Source organism: Cylas formicarius, unplaced genomic scaffold, assembly GCF_029955315.1.
Source record: "Cylas formicarius isolate icCylForm1 unplaced genomic scaffold, icCylForm1.1 PGA_scaffold_1__22_contigs__length_36826433, whole genome shotgun sequence".
Lineage (NCBI taxonomy): Eukaryota > Metazoa > Arthropoda > Insecta > Coleoptera > Brentidae > Cylas > Cylas formicarius.
In genome coordinates, this window is record NW_026844264.1 from 33,475,254 (window position 1) to 33,491,889 (window position 16,636).

The 16,636-nt window shown below is 40.8% G+C and overlaps 3 protein-coding genes across 6 annotated transcripts; 1 reads left to right on the top strand and 2 right to left on the bottom strand.

The window, feature by feature from the left end:
* Window positions 1-712: 712 nt before the first annotated feature.
* On the bottom strand, window positions 713-8,723 carry LOC132697499 (MPN domain-containing protein CG4751). Of its 4 annotated transcripts, none has more exons than XM_060663088.1 (7): window positions 8,558-8,723; window positions 8,235-8,360; window positions 7,430-7,727; window positions 6,406-6,562; window positions 6,175-6,344; window positions 5,814-6,062; window positions 713-1,745 (listed from the first exon to the last, which is right to left on the bottom strand). In XM_060663088.1, exons 2-7 carry the CDS (start codon window positions 8,358-8,360, stop codon window positions 766-768), a joined length of 1,980 nt encoding a protein of 659 aa, XP_060519071.1. In that variant the 5' UTR covers window positions 8,558-8,723; the 3' UTR covers window positions 713-765. The 4 variants fall into 4 exon arrangements, with proteins under 4 accessions (XP_060519071.1, XP_060519070.1, XP_060519073.1 ...); XM_060663087.1 differs by having other exon boundaries at window positions 7,430-7,805; XM_060663090.1 differs by lacking the exon at window positions 8,235-8,360.
* Window positions 8,724-9,286: 563 nt separating this feature from the next.
* LOC132696009 (coiled-coil domain-containing protein 43) lies at window positions 9,287-10,736 on the top strand. The gene is made up of 3 exons (XM_060660528.1): window positions 9,287-9,698; window positions 9,751-10,118; window positions 10,167-10,736. Exons 1-3 carry the CDS (start codon window positions 9,531-9,533, stop codon window positions 10,237-10,239), a joined length of 609 nt encoding a protein of 202 aa, XP_060516511.1. The 5' UTR covers window positions 9,287-9,530; the 3' UTR covers window positions 10,240-10,736.
* A 1,158-nt stretch (window positions 10,737-11,894) lies between these two features.
* Window positions 11,895-15,693, bottom strand: LOC132696010 (ras-like GTP-binding protein RhoL). Its single transcript, XM_060660529.1, has 4 exons — window positions 15,383-15,693; window positions 15,022-15,142; window positions 12,413-12,527; window positions 11,895-12,353 (listed from the first exon to the last, which is right to left on the bottom strand). The coding sequence occupies exons 2-4, from the start codon at window positions 15,126-15,128 to the stop codon at window positions 12,024-12,026; spliced, it is 552 nt and encodes a 183-aa protein (XP_060516512.1). The 5' UTR covers window positions 15,129-15,142; window positions 15,383-15,693; the 3' UTR covers window positions 11,895-12,023.
* Window positions 15,694-16,636: the final 943 nt, after the last annotated feature.

Consider the following 16,636-nt stretch of genomic DNA (forward strand, 5'->3'; position numbering starts at 1 on the left):
ATGGCTATCGAAAATTCACTGTGTCGGTTAAAATAGCCAAGGACACTCGCCCATAACCAGCTTGTAGCTCTTTCCCTAGTTTATTCTGAGCGATAAGTCAGAATGCTGTGATTATTTATCATCGTTCCTTACATTTAATCAATGAATTTGGAGGATTTATGGTATTACAATATTTAATCTTAACATCTTAAATATGCTTTTAAAGATAAAATTTTAATTCTTCATCCTAGGTTTTTTTTACTATTTATGGTCCTGCAGTAGAAGCAAAATGACCAGGCCCAGAGTAATTGCGGCATTGGTTTTTAAAAATGGCGAAATGGTTATTAAAAATTCATTCAATCGGCCAGTTGAGTTAGGAACACTCGTTCATAACCTGGCGATGATGGGCCTTTCCCCGGTTTGCTCAAAGTGATGTTTTAGAATGTTGAGTAATTTTCATGATCTCTTTATATTTAATTAGTAAACTTAATTCAAGGACACTCGCGCATAACAGCAATGTGTCAGATTTTGTCGCGGGAAAATTTGTCATCTTAAGTTTTTAATTTCACGCCCTAGCGTGGTTCTTCTTCTTGTTTGCTTCTAGAGCCAAGATTACCACAGTCCTATGGATGTTCTTCTTTTACCAATGAAGTATAATCTAATAAATTCTTCACGTAACTTCACTTCGTCGGACACTTGCTCAAGACCGGGATTTTTAATAAAACACTTCGTCGACGATCGATGATATATTTCATCATAAATATTTACATATAAAATAAAACATGTTTAGTCGCCGGTCAGGTTGAGCGGGGCGTCGGGTTCGGACTCGACCACGCCCACTTCCCCCGTCCCGGCCGCTTGGTACCCGAAGTCCATCGCGTAATCGAGCTTCGATACTTTGGCCGGCCGCTCCGCCTCCTCGGGATCCGCCCCCTTGCCCGCCACCAAGCTCGACATGAAAAAATCCGTTTTGCCCGCCGCCTTGCCGATACCCTTAAGGTATTCCGACGACGTCGCTTCCTTGGTCTTGCCGTGCATGAAATCGATGGAAAAATCTGACGAAGTTGACGTCGTCGTCTTCGGGACCTTTTGCTCGTTCGGTATTTTTAACGGCACCGACGACTTCGACGTCTTGGTCGACGACTCCGCCTTTTGCTTGTACGCGGAGGAGGAGGAGGAGGAGGAAAACGGTTTCAGCAGTTCCTGCATCTTGAACAGGTTTGTAGAAAGGAACATGTTGTTTGCGGCGAGAGTACTGTGAGCCATGGGGTCGGGCAACCCCAAAAGACTCGTCGGGCTGGGGAAACGACCCGAACTGAACAGCAAGCTCGATATGTCGGTCGGTAGAATGAGATTAGAATTAATAGCTGGCGACAGCAGTTGCTGGCCGGGTTTCGGTATCGACAACACCGCCTCTTCTTTTTCTTCCGCCTCCACCTCCAAGGTCTCCCGGATGAAACGCCACACCGCCGTCTCCGTCTCGTCCCGCGGAAATTTCGACATCAGCGACGTCTTCAGTTTGTCGATGTAGGGGGCGTGGCCCGCGAACTTGTCGCTGAAGTCGACGAAGTCCGCCTCTTTTTTGTAATACGTGACGCATTTGGCGATTTCGTCTTTGACGTGCGGCGATAGGGCGACGTCCTGGACGACGCTATAGGACATCAGCATCGGGCGACCATACTCGTTGGGTTTGGTTTCCGGGGGAGGGACCACCCAGTACGCGACGATGCCGGACTCTAGGCTGACGCTTTCGGGGTTGTACGGCGCTAAAGAAACGAAACTTAGCTACGTCGCACGCATGACACAACCTCTTATAGAATACTAACAAAATGTTATTGTTTGGAACTAAAAGGGAAAATATTGTAAAAAACGTTAAATGATGAGATTATCTCTCCTTCTTCGGACGGGTGTAAAAATTTAGGATTATGTTGGCTCAGTGTTAAAAAAAATGTTTAAGATATTGCGTTCCAAGACCCACTTCGCTAATTTTCCAGAGAACTTTTAGCTATAACGCAGTTAAATTATTTAATAAAATACCTTATGATATAACGTCCCTCTCCTCAGTAAAGTCCTTCAAAAAAGCGTTAATATTCTTTATTAGGCCCGCTAGTATCTAGCAAAAAGTTTTATGCGTCTTTTCCTTGTAGGTGCGATGTATATACGGGTGTGTATTTTGTTGACAATTATTGTGTTGCTGCTGTTGTTCTTGTGGTTACGTGGAACAACGCAATTTGCGAATGTTGCCACTCTTGTATGATTATTTATATTGTAATATTTTGTCTGTCATGTATAAAGTATTTATAAAAATAATAACAGAAAGATTGACCAACAAACTTGACAGTTACCAGCCTAAAGAGCAAGCCGGATTTAGAAGAGGTTTCAGCACACTAGATCATCTGCAAGTAGTAAGAACAGTTATAGAAAAGACAAATGAATACAATATCCCAATCTGGGTCGCTTTTATTGACTATGAAAAAGCTTTTGACTCTGTAGAGATATGGGCTGTATTGAAGGCATTAAGCAACAGCAGAGTCGACTATCGATGCACAACCTTAATCCAAAATATATATAGCAACGCAACCCTCCAAGTTATGTTGAAAGATTTCACAGATAAGATTGATATAGGCAGAGGAGTTAGACAAGGAGAGTCCATCTCACCGAAGCTGTTCACGCTTGCGTTGGAGGATATGTTCAAGAATATCGGATGGGAAACTAAGGGCATTAAAATAAATGGAGAATACTTAAGTCACCTACGGTTTGCTGACGATATTGTTCTCTTCGCGGATAATCAACAAGATTTGCAAGACATGCTATTGGAACTAGATCAAAACTCTAAAAAGATAGGCCTCAAGATGAATATAGGAAAAACCAAATATATGACGAACGATAATATCACACAAGAAACGAGAATCGAAATAGATAACAAAAAAATAGAACACACAGAATCCTATGTTTATCTAGGTCAGAAAATAGAAGTTTCAAAAAACAACTTAAAAGCAGAACTACCGCGAAGGATATCGTTGGCATGGACAGCCTTTGGAAGACTCAGGGAGGTTTTTTGTTCAGGCCTCCCAAACACCCTCAAAGCGCAAATCTTCGATCAATATGTACTTCCAACACTAACATACGGTACAGAAACATGGGCAATTAATAAAGAAATCATTTGCAAGCTACAAACAACACAACGAGCTATGGAAAGGAGGATGATAGGTGTAACCCTCCGGGACCGAATAAACAATAATATAATCCGGGAAAGATCAAAAGTGACAGATGTCATAGAGAGATTATGTAGACTGCGATGGAGCTGGGCAGGACATATAGCCAGGAGCAAAGATGATCGTTGGACACGCAGAGTGATGGAGTGGAGACCATGGAGCAGTAAGAGGAGCAGAGGACGCCCCCAGACTAGGTGGACAGATGATATAAAGAGACTGGTGGGAGACAATTGGATGTGGCATGCGCAGGATAGAAAGGAGTGGCAATGCTTAGGGGAGGCGTACGTCCGACGATGGATGGATAGCTGAGGATGATGATGATGATGATGATTTTGATTTTTAATAAAGGCAGTTTGTTATTATTATAGCAAACTAATAAAAGAATTTTTACTAACTGATTCGCACTGCGATGGCTTGAAGGTGATGATAGATCGTGAAGATAGATCGATTCGGTTGAAATGCTAAGAGATTGTCGTTTTTTTTTTCGTCATCACATTGAGACTGCGTTCGCCTGTGGCCAATTTAATCGACAAAATTGATAGAGCCTGTGCCAAATTCGAGAAGGACTACAGAGAAAGGTCTGAAACAATAAACGTGTCTATTTTCAAGGAACCTTTAGATAATATAAGTATAAGTAGTATAGTAGTATAAGTAGAAGGACCCTAAAATGAATGGAGACAACTTCCAAGTAAATTATTTTAAAAAGGAAGTACCTGATGTGATAACTGCAATAATAAAACTATCAAGTCAAGATTGAGCTCTAGGGTGTGACACTTACTAAAGGCCAATACAGATTATTTTCTAGTGACCGTACTAGGATGATTGAGGAAGAATCTATCTAGCACAGCATAAATACAGATATGCCGCACAATATTAGAACTTGATTAACTCCACTTCCAAGAGTTCCAAACATAATGATAATAATAAATTTAAATTTTAACCATTCTCAAGCAACCAAACTAGGTGTTATGGGGCATTAGTACTTCAACAAGATAGGTCTAAAGGCAGAGAGAACGCGGACAAGGTAAATCTACATACTAAATGACTTTTTCCATGGAACATGCACAGGATTCTCAGAGCTTAACCTAAAGCATGGAAAGACTACTGTGACCAAAGAATTTTACAGTTTAAATAACAAATTTACAGGGCAAGACACCAAGTGGAGGTATTAAAACTTGTTGGTGAAAATTTCCTGTTTGTTATCCACCTGTTTTATCAAGCAACATGGCAAACTGGTCAATGACCAAAGATTGGTATAATTCAGTCATCATAACTCTTCATGAGAACGGCAGTACGAGGATATATTACAATTACAATAGACTATTGCACTCATCATGCTATATATTATCCACTCAAGATAACGTTACCTACCTTATGTACCTTTGTTTTGTAGACTACAAAGAAGTGTTTGACAATGTTCAATGAGGTAAGTTTTTAACACTAATAGCGAACTTCAGAGGAATCCTTAAAAAAAGACATTGAGACGAGTGGCAGGTTGGGATGCGGTAAATCGCCAAGGCTGTAGCTTATATATTCTTAGAAAGATTATAATTGCTGAGCATAGAATATTGTACAGTCACCATGGATGGCGTCTCTCTGTCGCAAAAGAAAATAGAAAAGGTTGAAATGTAGAGTAATGAAGAAACAGAAAACAACAAATACAGTAAACAAAAATCCCAAAGATACTGATAGAATGTGAGCCAACAACCAGAAGAAAAGGAAAACCAGCGAAATCAAACCTTTTTTTATATTTTCTCTGTTCTCTGTAATAAACCCTCGGTAGGTTTTTGAAGTACGAACTTCAACTTTTTCTCTGATCTAATACTAAGCGATCCAAAGCGGCCCGCAAATTATCGAGCCGATCCGACATCGGCGGCCATTTTGTCGCCTATTATTTAGTTTTTGCTCAGAAAGTCGCCATGATATCAAGTAAGGGTCTCAAATTTAGAGCAAACGAGTGGAAATTCGGCGGGAGTTTGGGATGGAACCTGGTAAAACTGAACGGGATCGGAAATCTTGAAGTATTTAAAAAAAAAAATGAAAATTTTGTTGAGAACGGGGAAATTCCACTTTTTACAAAAAGCAGCTCTCCTATAGAAAAAATTATTTAACCGGAAGACGCGCGAGAATTGGAACAACGACCTAAAGGTATGAGTAAAAAATATATAGGGTGTTTGGGTTATGCTGAAAATTGTCATTTTTCCGAGTAAATTACCGACTGTAACCAACGAAGCGCGACAAAGGGCGCCGTTTGGTTTTGACGCCCTTTTAGGTCGCGTTGAGGGATATGATTTTTGCATTTACCGTTTTCGTCTGTCATACAGGGTGCGCGAGATATGGACCAGCTAATATACCAATTATTTTTTCTTGTTTGCTGTTAGGTTTAAATGTGGACAATATCTTATTTACAAATAAGTAAATACGGGATACAAATTGTATTAAAATAACGGTATAGTTGCGGCTTACGGCCTTTAAAGTATTGTTTACAAAAACAAAACGCCTCAGAACTTCATCGAACCAAATTTGGTCGGCCCGAATCCATTAGCAAGTCAGCGCGCGCGCTTGTAAGACGAAGCCTATAAGAATTTTAAATAAAACTGTCAAACACAAAATTCTTACATATGATGACGCCGATGCATGGCGTGTAACTGTTATCGTGCGTGCCCCTCATCTTGATCTGGTAGTCCAGCTGAGCGTCGACGTCGCGCAGTGTAGGCGCCGCCGCCGCGAACGGATGCGAGTGATACCAACCAACAAGCGTCAGTTTCTCTCTATCAATCGTGTTCGAAATTTCCTGTTCCACGGCAGACGCATTTGCCCTGTCCGCTTTCGTGTTCCGACAGGGAAAAGCGTGCGTAATTACCAGGTCTACGCAAAAAAAAAAGAATACCGACGAATTGACAGAACGGCCGCGTTTTAAAAAAGAAGAAGAGCCGAACGTCAAAGACGACTGAAGTTCTCGATCGGAAACGTCACTTACTATGCGAATTTACGTCCCAGTGGCCGGCGAGATAGCCGGACACTTCGGACTTGGTGAGGTGACAGTGAAAGTCCATCAGCAGAACCGCGTTCGTATGTAACGAGATCAAAAATGGCGGAATCTTGCCGAGACTCGCGAACGGCACGCACTCGATCATCGTATTGCCGTCGCTGCAAGAAAACGGGGACGTTGATACCAAATACGATCGGATAAGTGACGTATTTAACGTACTGCGTGATCGTGCGATTAGCGATGGTGTTGTGTTTGACGACGAACCTTTGAAACATGGCGATTTCGTTGGTAGCGGTCGACGCTGCCGCGGCCACCGCCGCTGCGCTCTGCTGTAGCTGTTGCTGTTGTTTTTGTAATAATTGTTCTAGATTCGCGTCTATTCGAGAGACGATCTCGTTTTAGGTGGTACCAATTTTACAGGCAGCCGATGAAACCCAAGTTTGCATATTTTTTTTTGTTTTTATAGGTTAGGATGTGCTTCTTATTTGGTTTCAGTCCGGAATAAGAAAAGAGAAGCCCACTAAATGGGAACTTTTTCCACCGTTTGGCTTTGTTTTAGTTTATGCCTTATGCGCGTTTGATGAAAAATAACGTTAATTTTTCAAAGAAACTTCCTCCTTCATCCTGTTGGCTTCTTCAAAGCTCAACTGAAATTGACGAGCATTCTGCTCTGTACCTTTCTTTTCTTTTTAAGAAACTTCCTGAGTGAAGAAGTCAGCAGGATGATTGGCAACATGCTAGCAAGTTGGATTTATAAACAACCAATGCAGGAGAAATCCAAAAGATTTGTAAATAGCATTACTCTGTACCATACTGTTTGAGGGGAGCCAACCCGTAATTCGAGCACCCACACGTAAGTACTCCAAAATCTGACCTCACAATTTGTAATTCGAGAATCAGTTAACTAACCAAAAAATATCTGTAATATTCTATGGTGTTAACCTTGCGTGTTTCAGGCAACAATTTTTGCTCACCCTCTTTCTCTAATTTTCTCGTCCTCCTTCTTGTTCTTGAACCAAACGTTGTTGTAAGAGTCCAACTTAACCATCAAATTTTGCAAGAAAGTCCCCTAAATCTTTCAACAGTTCAACAAAACAGCGTAATTCGAGTACCCAAATCAATTTCAAAATCTCACTGAACAATTTGTAATTCGAGAATCCCGTAATAACTAACCAAAAGTTAACTTCAATATTCTGTGATGTTAACCTAATGTGGTATGTTTCAGATAACTATTTTTACTCACTCTCTTTCTCTAATTCAATTTTCTCGTCCTCCTTTTTCTTCTTGTACCAAACATTCTTGTAAGCATCCAACTTTTTGCCCTTGTATTTGACGGAGGCCCAACCGCAGCCGGACTTTTTGTCCGGATTTATGAACCTTTTGCAGGCGATCGCCCAAGCGCTCGGCGAAGCGAACACCACGTCCGTCTCCTGACTGCGTATCTTGCCGTCTTCCAACAGGTCCCCGACGAATTTTTGCCCCAGGTATTCAATGGTCATAGCACCGGCACCAGGCTTCAAGATGCCCGCACCGAGGAGCATCTGCAAAGTGACAGTTCGGTTGCTCGACTCTTTCCCGACCACCTTAACGCTGGGCTTATCATTCTCGTTCACGACTTCCTAGAAAATTGGGGAAAATATTCCTAAACTGTAGCACTGAGTCAAAAAAATCTTGAAAAAAATATGTTAGTTGCCAACCAAAAGGGGACTAATTACAATGAAGGACGCGAGCGGTTGTACTGGTTGGCTGACTAACTGTCGTAGAGACTTGGGGCGTTTAGAGAAATAATCTTGGATTACAAATACTCCCATTGCCGGCCATTCTAGAAATTTAACTTTATTTATGAGTTTTGTACTTCAAGTCTTGTTAATTGACCACCCAGTACACAAAAACTACATTCCCAAACCACATAACATACTCATGCGTGAGTTCTCTCATGCTGACACGTTTAATTGCACGAATAACAACCGCGCAAAGGCTTAAAGTTAGCTCGCTAGATGCAATGGTACACCGACTAAACATAAAAAAAAGGAAAATAAATGTAAAACCTCATCGAATTCTTCAGTGTCTTCGGGCTCGTCCTCGCGAAAGTTTTCATCGTCATCTAAATTACTTGCGGCGGAAGTCGCATTAGTATTATGACCTAACAATGCCGCCGCTAGCTGAGACTGCATCTTAAGGAAAATACAATGTTAATACGAGGAAGCGTATAGTACGATAGATTTCAACAATAACGTGGTAACCATAGCCTCCCAAAAGCTGCCAAGCTTTTCGACAAAATACGTAATCTATACGAAGCTCAATTGCAAAACACTAAATACTAGCTTTGTTTGGTTTATTAATGTAAAAACTAAGGCAATACGAAACGAACCTTTAATCGGTATTATTTAATTTTCACCAAGACGCATCGCTTTTCTTCTTGAATGATAACCAAACTCGCACAACCTCAACGTTTAAAGCATTCGGAATGATTTTCTTTATTTATGCTACATTTGTACACTCAAGGAAACAACATATTTCCTTCAGTGGCGAAGCTACCACGGAATAGCAACTTTGCGCAAAAAAAGTCCGGCAATTTGCAAAAATCATTCGCCCATTGCTAATAAGCCGCTACGCTTCTATTGACATTACTTTGATCGCTGGCTCTCGTCCGATCCTATAGATTCGTTTTAAAAGCTTCGACGCTATGAAACACATCATTAACTGGCAGACTGCGGCTTAAACCAGCCCGGTTAATTAGAAATCAGTTGAAAAATTGTTCCTATAGTTTTGTGAATTCGCGTTCGTTTTATGCGGATGTCCATGGATTCCGTATTGGTCGGTTACCAGATGTCTAATATTCACGATGATATAATTGCTGAAGCAGTTAATTAAATCGGTAGTCACTTTGTGACTAATTATTGGGAAATGTATTCCACTGTGTAAATTTGTTTTCTTTCCGTTGCAATCAGTTAAAAATCCAGGAGCAATCCAGAAGCACATAGACTCTTCTTTAAAATATTAAAAGTTCATTCTGTTGTCTCTCAGTACAAAACAAAAAGTAGATTTCCAATATGTGTCAAGGTCAAATAATTTGTGCCAATGGGAGAGAAGAAGAAGAATTGCATTGTACTATGGTTCCCAGTTAATCTTGTTGCTGTAACATAAAGGCTTTAATAGCGTGTCGCGTTTTAATCTAATACCAATAAAAAAAACTCCAGAATGCAAATTTAATTCTTCCAGTTTTTAGTTTTGGTCTGTTGCACACTGTGCTGCGTATAACCTAACCTAATCGCGCTCTGTCGCCTAACCTAAAAACTGCGGCGAAATTATTTAAAACCTCGAACGACTGCAATTATTGTAAAATGGGGACGTCGGTCGACTTCAAAAGCTGGCTGGTCGTGAAACTGCGCGAACTGAACACGGACGAGACCGTATTCGGGTCCTACATTGAAGGTATTTTGGACTGCGACGAGACTAGCGAGGAGAAGTCCGAAGCCCTTCGCGGGATACTCGCCGAAATCGTGGAAAACGTAACTATCGCGTGACGCGAAGACGCGGCGGCATTTCGTTCCGTATTTGCAGGGCGTGGAAATCGGCCAGATCTGCGAGGAAATCCTAATCAAGTGGCAGTCGCTGAAGGCGGAGGCGCCGCCTCCGCCGATATCGAACGTGAACATCGACGAGAAACTGGCGAAGCTGATGGAGCGCGAGTTACCCACCGCCAAACAAAAACAGTATACGGAGGAAGAGAAGAAAATCAGGGAGGCGATCCTTTCTCAGTACGGGCAGATGACTGATTCGGAAGACGAGGAACAAGTCGAGGGCACCTCCAAGGAGAGCGACCTAGAAAAAAACGTCAACGCGCAGCTGGTCGCGGACGCCGAGAAATTAAAAAGGGAGCAGGCTCGCGCCGATTGCCAGAAGAAGAAAGAGAAGGACAAGGAGGATCGGTAAGTAACAATTTTCCTGTCGCTCGAGCTGTCATTTTTATCTTCCAGAGAGAAGCAGAAGAATTTAAAAGAGGAAAAGAAGGAGAAACGCAAGACTCAGAAGGGCGAGAGGCGCAGATAGCGATGATCGGTTTTGCTAGTTGTACAGTGTTTAAAGTTGATTTTTCAGTGTGGTACGTGTTGTTTTTTTGTGTTCCGTGATGTAATCTGTTGGGACTGCCCGTGGGTTTGGTTAGTTGAGCTTAGGGTGGAGGCTTTTGTGGAGCCCCGGATAGTTGCATTAATTTAAAGAATTATTTTTGTTACAAATACAGATAATGCTTTTTTTTCGGTTATTTTTCAAAAATTTGGAGTTATTACTCAATCCGCTCTTTTTAAGCTATCGGATGCTGCCTACCGAGCGGATTGTGTTGTCGCTAGATGGCGTCTTGAGATATGCCTACAAATAAACAATTTATCAAAAACATTAAATATAACTTTTGTTGCAACAAAAGAAAGGCAAAGGTAGAAACCGGATTTCAATATCTGTTTTCTAACCTATAACCATTTTGTTTTCTAAGGCATACCTTGATCGGAAATTTTTCAAATTTTTAATGTGAGTTAATTACAATGGACATTTTAAATATATTTTTTGTAAGAACAATTGCGGTTTAATAATGGCAGATACACTGAAAATATTCCCTGCTAGGTTAGATCCCTATTTGACAGTTTTTTGCTGTAATAGAAGTGAAAGTTAGCGCCACCTATTGGCGATAGGACGAATCTTTTCTAGAAACTTTTTTATCAAGTCAAAAAACGGGATCTAAAATTTAAGAATGCGATTACGCTCCCTCGCGGCCTTTCTAGAAACTTACAAACAGTTTCCATCATTGGCCGCTTAGGTCCTAATTTTTTTTCGCTCCAAGCCTTCTTCGTTGACCACCTGGATATTATGCACTTAAACACGCATTTTTAAAACAAAATTTCGAATTAAAATTTTTTAAAAAGGAAGCAATCCAACAAATTATAGGTTAGAACAATATACCAAAGCGCTGAAAGTGAGAATTTTTGAGAAACAAGTCACAATTTTTCGGAAGTATGTCACAATTTCTGATTTAAATCAGAATTTCTGAGAAACAAGTCAGAATTTTGGATTTAAGTGAGAATTTCTGGAACACAAGTTAGAATTTTTGACATAAGTGTCTCGTAAGGGATATTGCGCATCGAAACATCAGATGTACAGGGTAATTCAAAAAGAATGGTCAACCTCTAAGCAAAAACACCGAACATTGTTAAATATTTGTTTTTTATTGTTACCCGTACCTCTTCATCTTTTATTTATGAAAAAAAAAAACAAATAAAAAGCATATCTTGAACATTTTATATGCAAATAAGTCAAAACCACCCTACAGGGCTATAAGAAATTGAAAATTCTTTCAGACTTCATGTTTCAACCAAAACTCGATCAACAAAAAAAAAAAGATTTAATATAACACATAATATAGTGAAACTAGGACCTTCTGAGAAAACATTTCTCAGAAATGTTGTCTTAAGTAAGAAATACAAATACAAAAGTTTGACGAAGTGTACAAAAACCGATGCTTTATTTGTGGGTGACCTTTCAGCGCTTTCGTACCGATCGAATCATGGAATTTAGGGGAGGCATTAACGTGAACGTGATCCAACGTTGCCGTTGACTTTCTGCATTTCTACAGTGTAGAAATAACCGACCAGTGCTGCTATGACATGGCAGAGGGTCAAACATTTAGCGGCCCGGAGTTTAGGTTACGTCGATCGCGGACCACAGACCGTAGCCGTATGTTCCGTGTTATATCCCGACCGCGTTCGAAAGAAAAACAAAATAGCCGTCGTCGTTTATTGTCGCAGAAAATATAAAACCTATCTTTAAAGACCTATCCAAACATTTCATAATAAAATACATTGACTGTGTCGCGGTTTTATTTTATATTTGCGGTAAACCCGGATCGCCTCGACGAACACGTCGTCCAAACCTTCCATGCGCAGAGCAGAACATTCCCTGTAGCCCTGCGCCTTGACCTTGCGCATCAGTTTCTTGCCGTCGTGTGGCGCGTAACACATGACGCGCGGATCGTCCCTTAGATCGGTTTTGGTCGCGACGATCACTATCGGGGTGTGGGGACAAAAGTGCCTCACCTCCGGCACCCATTTGGTGGAGACGTTCTCGTACGAAGCCAGGTTCTTGTCGACGGAAAAACAAATCAGGAAACAGTTGGTCTGAAATAAGGACCGCGGTGACCGAGGGAGGGGATAACGGCTTACGCGTTACGGCTTACGTTCGGATACGACAGTGGTCTGAGCCGTTCGTAATCTTCCTGACCGGCCGTGTCCCACAACGTCATCTCATATTCGACGTCATCTACGGTAATCTTTTGGCCGTAATGCTCGAATCTGGTTAACAGGAATGAAAATAAATCACTTATCTTATACAGGGTACAGTTTTCAAAAACAAAAAGTATTTGTCAAATATCGGCAATACAATTTAGTGTACCACATTTCTCTTAAAATAAAAAATCCGATGTACGGTTTTGCATGGTCATAACATTATTATTTCATCAATATTTTTTGCGCCGTACTCGACGGGATCTATCTAATTGTGTTTCCCGTAATGATGACAAAGTTGGACAACACTGTATATATTTAATTTTCTAATTATCGAAACATATACCTAAATTATTTCGTTTCACATGCAGTGCCATCTGTTGTACAGTTGACTTAATACTTAGTACTTTAGTACTTGGAGCTAGTGTTGTGTCAATCGTTCATTTTACGCGAACCGAATCAATCAGTGACCGATTTCGAAAAGGACCGAATCATTTCAATACATTTTGTTGCCATTTGCAAGTTACAAACCATAAGCAGCAATAGTCACTGAATCCGGACAATACGAACCACCAATATATAAGATGTTCTGTTTTTGGTTTTAGTTGGTATAATATTTAGCTGTGTTATGCTTTTTATTGCATCATGATTTTATCCAAATTCAACTTTTAAAGCATTCCAATGAACCGCATTCCGCAAGACGAATTCGATTTGTTTTGGTACCGTCTGTCGATCGGTCGCCATCTCACTTCAGACCCGCCAGGGCGGCAGCGAGAGCGAACAAGGTAATCGAATCGTTACGAACAAGCGGGAATCATTCGGAATTGACACAACTCTACTTGGAGAAAAGTCGTGACTGGTGTAACGACGCTAGGTAAGTGTTTAGGTTTTGAACATGTTTCTTGTAAAAATTTAGGTCGGCAAACATAAGCTTCATGTCTTGATAGCGAATGAGGTGACGGCTATACTGTCTTCACTAATTGTTGGGACGACCACCTTGCGTATAAAATTTTGAGGTTATATTTTGATACAGAAATTTGCGGGCATTGTTTGTTCACATATTGATAAAATGGGAACTGGCTAACGCTTCTAAAACGATATATATCCCTGCAAGGTAAATACTCATATATACCACCTAGAATATTGAATGTCGATGGGACAGGCTTAACAACTGTACAGGAACGTCCATCCAAAGTGATTGCAATAAGAGGCACATTGACCTAGGCAGAACTATGCACTGCGGTAATATGTATGAGTGCTGTATGTTCCACGGATGGTCCATAGTTGCCTGCCATGCAATTGAATCTCTTTGAAATGTGGTTCAACTATTTTTTGAAATCAATTAATGCATCAAAAGAAAATCTTTGGTGCAATATTGTGTTTACCTCCACATTGCAGTCGACATTCTACAGTCAAGAGGTTGAAATATTTCTAAGGAACAACCCAATATTTACCAAATTGGCAGATTATTTCGAAAGGCATTCTTAAAACTGGATTATTTCCCGTTAATTGCCACCTTGTCACTAAGGATATGTGCATAGCTGCGGATCCCACTGATCAGCCAGAAAATCAATCACTTTTAGCGGGAGAGGACTCACGACAAGGAGAACCACCATGACTAATCAGGCACCAAACAGCACCTCCATCGACTTCCCATTCGACTCACGCACTACCATAAGCAGAATCAGCTTATTTTCATGAATCAGATAACAATGCCTCCAGTGAGAAGAACCTTGGACCAAATATCTTTAAGAAAATGTTTCTCCAGAAATGATTCATCCATACCCAAAAGCGGCATCAAGAAGACCTGCGAAAAATGCAATCTTAACACACCTTATAAGGATGAATTGCTGGTCAGTATAGCAGCGATACAACGTAGAGTGTCAACTAGTAAATTTCCTCTCTGAAAGGAAAGGGTCTATCAGTAAGGAAACCCTCCAAACCTCAGATGAAACCTAGAGGTCAAGATGTGAATGGGAGAAACAAGACCAGCATCACCAAAGAAAACCTTGACTATGAAAAAAATCCCGTGTGCTTTTATTGTGAAGCAGATTTTGAAAGCAGCAAACCTGGTGACCAGTGGATTCGATGTAGTTCTTGCCAGAGATGGGTCCACGAAGCCTGCGTAAAACATGTATGGAACTTAAAACTTTTCAAAAAACCTTTTACAAGAAACCTTTCTCCAAAGCTTATTTTTGTGAGTGTTTTTGTGTAAAATCGAATTTGCTGGAACGAACTCGATAGAAAACCTTTTTTGCTCTGATGTAGCGTTTCCACTTTTTTATTTTATTAATGGTTTAACCACTTTTATTTTCCCTAAACCTAAAGAGATCTTGCTGCCAGCGGCATAAATGTCAAGATGTTTTTAAATCGCCACATTGTGTGGTAAGGAATAATAGTAGATAAGAGTGCCTGTGCAATTTCTGGCTAAAATCGAACAAATATGGCAGTTTGGCAACGCCGTGCAGCACAGTTGAATGCGCCGCACGATCGCCAAAAAACGTTTGCATCATAAACAAATTAAAAAAGTCACGTGGTCCTTATAGGTAAACAAAGTACTCACACTGTGGGTATATACTCTTCCGGAAACTGGCCAGTGGTGTACGCGCTCAAGAGGCACGTCTTGCCCACGATGCCGTCTCCGACGACTGTTATTTTAACGCCAGTCATTTTAAACGTTAAACCTGTTGAAAAAAAATAAAAACGGAGCACGTTTTTTTTTTCACAATTTCACCCCATTTTAAGGCATGGGCTGAAGTGACAGTACGAGTTACGGCCTCCCTTGCGAATGACGTACGCGGCACAGACCACAGCGATTAATATTGAACGTTAACGATGCAGATAGGCGGCTCTGTTATCGCGACGTTTACTGATATTCACGCGTATTGGGCGTAACATGAACGCGTCCGGTTCAGAAAACTTACCTTCCGTGCCCGTGGAAACCCTCACCCGTCCCTGATTTCGAGCATTCTCGAGCCCCCGCACGTAGTTTCGACCCTTTCGTCTTCGGCGGCACACAACAACACACTTATCGAGTTCCGCAACGAATATCGCCTTATCTCTCGTCGTTATCGGCGCGCATCGACGACGACGTTCACCATTGAAATTCCTTTATGGACTCGTAATGGACGTGAAACAATGCGCGGCGGTCGAGGCGACTAAATCACCCGATTACGGGAAAAATTAAGGTCGCCGTTTTCAATTTTCGAGTTTGTCGAATTAAGTGTTCCGTATTTACGACGCCACGTTTCCGAGATGACTGCGGTTTCGGATGATTAACGATTCACAGGGTGTTCGGCTCGGCAACGACATAGTGCGAACAAACGAAAAGGGAGGTCGCTTTTGAGGTTATACGTTCAGTCGGGTTATTTTTTTATTTTTCCCCAACATGAAACGTGTGTGTAACGAGCTTGAGCACCCATTATGGGCATTTCCTAATATACGAAAACGTACGCTTCGCACATCTGATTCCAAGTGGTATTTTAGATAACGTGATATCACTTTTTAAAGCGATAATTCTCTCCTTTTACCAAATGTGGCATCGGCGACCTCAACACCAAGCGGTTATTCAGAATTTTACGCTTCTAACAAACATAATGATGACAAATTTGGTCGTTCGTGATTCAACCGTAATATTTGTTTTCGCTAAAATAACAGAAAGAAAACTGAATGAGCCTTTTTACTTCCTTCTCAAGCCAATTGACAACTTTTCGCCACAGACCACTACTCAACAACACTCTTTTTTTGTTGCCGCGCCTCTTCTTTGCTTCTGCTGTGAGTTAACATCATTCGTCGTCTTTAACTAACCTCGCTTAACCCCGTTAGATGGCGCGACTCAAAATGTAGGATGAACTACAACAGCAGACAGCGGAAGTGCACTTTTTAAAAGCTGGATTTAAGTGCAAATGCCTAACTGTTTTCTACTTTAAAAAATGCTTTTTTGGCTTTCAAACACAAACTGAAGAACTGACCATCATCGACTGCGTATATGTAGTGTTAAACTAATCACAAGAACGAGACTAAAGACAATTTATAATTATTTTCAGGTATACAGGGGATTGATAAATATGTGAAAAATCGAATTTATATACATATTTTTAAAATGGAATCCCTTTATATTATGGCATTAATAGATACTAATAGATGTGTAAAAATGTCACGAAAGATTGAGGACAAAA

Bases quoted from the DNA above. Each gene is read 5' to 3' on its own strand.
- LOC132697499 (XM_060663087.1), bottom strand. From the start codon at position 8,360: ATGCAGTCTCAGCTAGCGGCGGCATTGTTAGGTCATAATACTAATGCG. The intron at 7,806-8,234 runs GTTTTACATTTA...CCAATTTTCTAG, and splicing joins ACACTGAAGAATTCGATGAG to GAAGTCGTGAACGAGAATGA. The intron at 1,746-5,813 runs GTAAGAATTTTG...TCGTTTCTTTAG, and splicing joins ATGCATCGGCGTCATCATAT to CGCCGTACAACCCCGAAAGC.
- LOC132696009 (XM_060660528.1), top strand. From the start codon at position 9,531: ATGGGGACGTCGGTCGACTTCAAAAGCTGGCTGGTCGTGAAACTGCGC. The intron at 9,699-9,750 runs GTAACTATCGCG...CCGTATTTGCAG, and splicing joins TCGCCGAAATCGTGGAAAAC to GGCGTGGAAATCGGCCAGAT. The intron at 10,119-10,166 runs GTAAGTAACAAT...TTTATCTTCCAG, and splicing joins GAGAAGGACAAGGAGGATCG to AGAGAAGCAGAAGAATTTAA.
- LOC132696010 (XM_060660529.1), bottom strand. From the start codon at position 15,128: ATGACTGGCGTTAAAATAACAGTCGTCGGAGACGGCATCGTGGGCAAG. The intron at 12,528-15,021 runs GTGAGTACTTTG...CCTGTTAACCAG, and splicing joins GAAGAGTATATACCCACAGT to ATTCGAGCATTACGGCCAAA. The intron at 12,354-12,412 runs GTAAGCCGTAAC...TCCTTATTTCAG, and splicing joins GACCACTGTCGTATCCGAAC to ACCAACTGTTTCCTGATTTG.